Raw genomic sequence first — 3,241 nt, forward strand, 5'->3', positions numbered from 1 at the left:
TGTCTCTCTGTCTGTTTTCTCTCTTTTCATTTCATACTTTCTTTCACCAGCTGGTTCAGAGCGACGAGCGCCGGCTCCCCCGAGAGCGAGGAGAGCGTCCGTCCTCTAACTGCTCCGAGACCGGCAGCTCAGGACTGAGGTCTGCTCAGGTCACACATACACCTGCAGACAACCGCCATGACACTTCACTCTGCGGCCTCCACACCTGCACCGGCCTCCATGGTAGTCGGCGGCACACCTGGGCCGATTCCTTCCTCTTCTACCTGTCTGAAAACACACACAGCAACCGCAGCCAACATATTCCTACAAGACTGTTGATGCATGCGACGTGAGACCGCATGAAGTGATGCAGACAGTCGCCGCAGGGACCACGACGACCCAGGAGCGTCCCTGAATAAACACCTGCTGTAAACAGGTAAAACTTACTGTTTGGGCTTTTAGCTCCAACAGCTGGTTCAGTTTTAGCTGCAGGTTTAAGTTCTGGTTCAAACCGGGACGACGTCTCCCTGTGAAATCAACCTGTTGAAACTTCCGTCTTAACATTTGTTCCATTATCGAGTTGAGAAAGTTTCGTTTCACCTGCCGCCAGTTTTATTGAAACAGCTGCAGCTTTGTGCCGTAACACTGACGCTTCCACAGAAAACCAGGGCGTGGAGGTGTGAACAGTTTACCTTCACTAATATACACAGTAAATGTCGGAGTCTGTCTCAACATCTTTTAGTTTCCTCAGGAACAAAGCTGAAGGTCACGACAGAAACAGGACCAGGTGTAAACCTCGTACACATCTGGACCTCCTCTGGTCAAATCCTGATGTTTATAACTGAACGTCGTCTGAATAAATCACCAAACACCAAAAAAGCAACGAGACAGAAACAGTGACGTGTAAATCTCCTGAGCTTGTCACGTGATCCTGTTCCATTAGCCCGTGTGTGTTTCCACGGGAACGGGACGGGTCTCCGCCTCCCGGCGCCCGCTCCATGATGAAATCAGAGCAGCGACAGAAACCGGAGCTGAAGTTTGACGATATAAATGTCACTCGCTGGTCACGCTCTGCTGCGCGATCTGGCATTTGTCGGTACGAACGCAGCCGCGGGCCGCCGTGTTCACGCTCTAACATTTACACGCTGTCGGGGGGAGGGGGAGGAGTCCTGGATCTAACTGATTACAACTTGTTTGTTTTGGCGGGAACCTGCTGCTCACAGTCGGAGGTCTGACCATGAAGTGAAGCTTCCCAATCTTTCCTCCCTTTTTCCTCCTGCTGCCTGACGGGTTCGATCAGGCGTCCTGTTGATTATTGATCAGTCAGATGGAGTGTGTTTTAATTTCTTGTTCCTCTTTCTCTCTCTCTTCTTTTTTATTCGTCCCTGACGACTCAAGACTCGTTTCATCTCATCACAACGAAACTCCTCCTCCGACTGTCTCAGTTTCAAACTCCTTAAAGAACCAGAACATTTTCATTCCTCCGCGCCGGCGACAGTCAGAGCAGCCATTTTGTTTTCAGGTTGTCCATCACGTAGAGACGTCCGTCTCCTTCTCATGGACATGATATCTATCTATCTATCTACATTCGCAAGGACTTAAAGATGAACTGATTAGATTTTGAAGGGTCAAAGGTCACGGGCGTGGAGACCTCACATTTCTTCAAATTTGGTAAAAACGTTCACTTAGACTCAAGGACAGACTGATTAGAATTTTGTGGCTAAAGGTCAAAGGTCAAGGACAGGGTGACCTCACAAAACACAGTTCTGACCTTGTGCACGCAGAATCTCCACAACTCTTCAAGGGAATCCCTTCAACATTCACTCGGACTCAAGGACGAACTGATTCAATTTTGGTGGTCAAAGGTCAAAGGTCAAGGTCAGTGTGACACTTTTTAGCCATTACTCAAGGCTTCACACAGAAATCACACCAGTGGTTCTGACTCTGGACAAGCAGGGAAGTGACCTGGAACTAGTCTGAGTGGCGGAGGGATACGACCACGAGGAGGCGGCTCTAGTTTCATTTGATTCACAGAAACTACGACACACTTTGCGTTTTAAAAGAAAAGCTGCCACAGGCTTCCTGTTTGCTCTGAGCTCTTACCCACGAGGTCCCACTCTCCGTTGGCGATGTACCCGGTGATGTCGGCCTCGATCATCTGCAGGTCCAGAGACCAGCCGCCGTACGTCCACGAGCCGAACTTGAGGTCGCAGCGCTGCACGTCGAAGGGGAACCAGCGCACGTCGATGTAGCAGGTGCTCTTAAATATTCCTGAAATAAAGAGAGTGAGAAATGAACCACAGGCTGTGCGCGGGAGATAAAGACACGACGAGAAAAAAGATTAGCACTGGAGGGAAAACGCACGACAGGACAAAACAAGGAGAGGCTGAAAATACTGTTTGTGTTTGTGAGAGTCAGCGGGAGATCATTATCAAACCCACACAAGTAAAACATGCAAAAAATAATAAGATGTGGACAGAATAAAGAGAAAAACACCAGGAGGAATTCATGGAAAGATAAAAAACAAACTCTAAAGGAGAGAGAAAATAAATTGCAGGCAACAGAGAGGAAGATGATTCGGGTCGACAGGAAGCAGAAGACTTTGAAGACAGAACACAGAAATGAGAAATAAAATAACAAGCAGAGGACGAGCTGCAAGGACGAACTGTTCACTGAGACACAGGAAGTCGCTGCTGAAAAGTTTGTTTGAGCGCAGGTAAACAAGAAGAGAAGTGAGGTCTCCAGGTTTCCATTAACTCTGTGTGGATCAGCTGCGCAATCCAATCTGTTCTCAGACCAGCCAGCACCTGCTTCCTCCTCACTACATGAAGGTTTAATGATCCCCGAGGATGAATCCAGACGCAGCTGCGTCACCAAGGCAACAGGGGGAAGAGGAGATGAAGTGAGAGGACGAGGAGCGGCTGAGGTCGGACATGTGACGCAGGGTTTACGCAAGAGTAACGACAACGCCATGAAGAGGGAAAACAGGAAGTGCAGATGAAAGACGGTTCGGTTCCCACGTAAAACCGGCTGTTTGTGTTGTTACCGTGGCAACAAGGATCGTCTAATGCTGAGGAAGAACTTATTTTGTGCTCAGGTTGGAGGACTGTTGGTCTCGTATCTGATCCGGAGTCTGTTTGTCGCTTTGAGCTCTGAGTCTGGGATCAGGAGCTTTCTGAAACGCTCCGTCACCACGGTGACCACGATGCCTTTAAGACATAAAAAAAATCAAACCCTATTTTTGAGTATAATTTACGTTTGG

General features: G+C 48.6%; 1 protein-coding gene across 1 annotated transcript in view; it reads right to left on the minus strand.

Annotated features, from left to right (window-relative positions):
• Window positions 1-3,241, minus strand: part of LOC111670253 (neuronal acetylcholine receptor subunit alpha-7-like) — a 38,126-nt gene that overhangs the window by 14,966 nt on the left and 19,919 nt on the right. The window contains exon 6 of the mRNA XM_023426899.2: window positions 2,083-2,250. Coding sequence (XP_023282667.1) covers window positions 2,083-2,250 — 168 coding nt within the window. The remainder of the gene's footprint in view (window positions 1-2,082; window positions 2,251-3,241) is intronic.

This window comes from Seriola lalandi, unplaced genomic scaffold (assembly GCF_002814215.2).
Source record: "Seriola lalandi dorsalis isolate HSWRI2012SDOR001 ecotype SW California unplaced genomic scaffold, Sedor1 jcf7180002054847, whole genome shotgun sequence".
Lineage (NCBI taxonomy): Eukaryota > Metazoa > Chordata > Actinopteri > Carangiformes > Carangidae > Seriola > Seriola lalandi.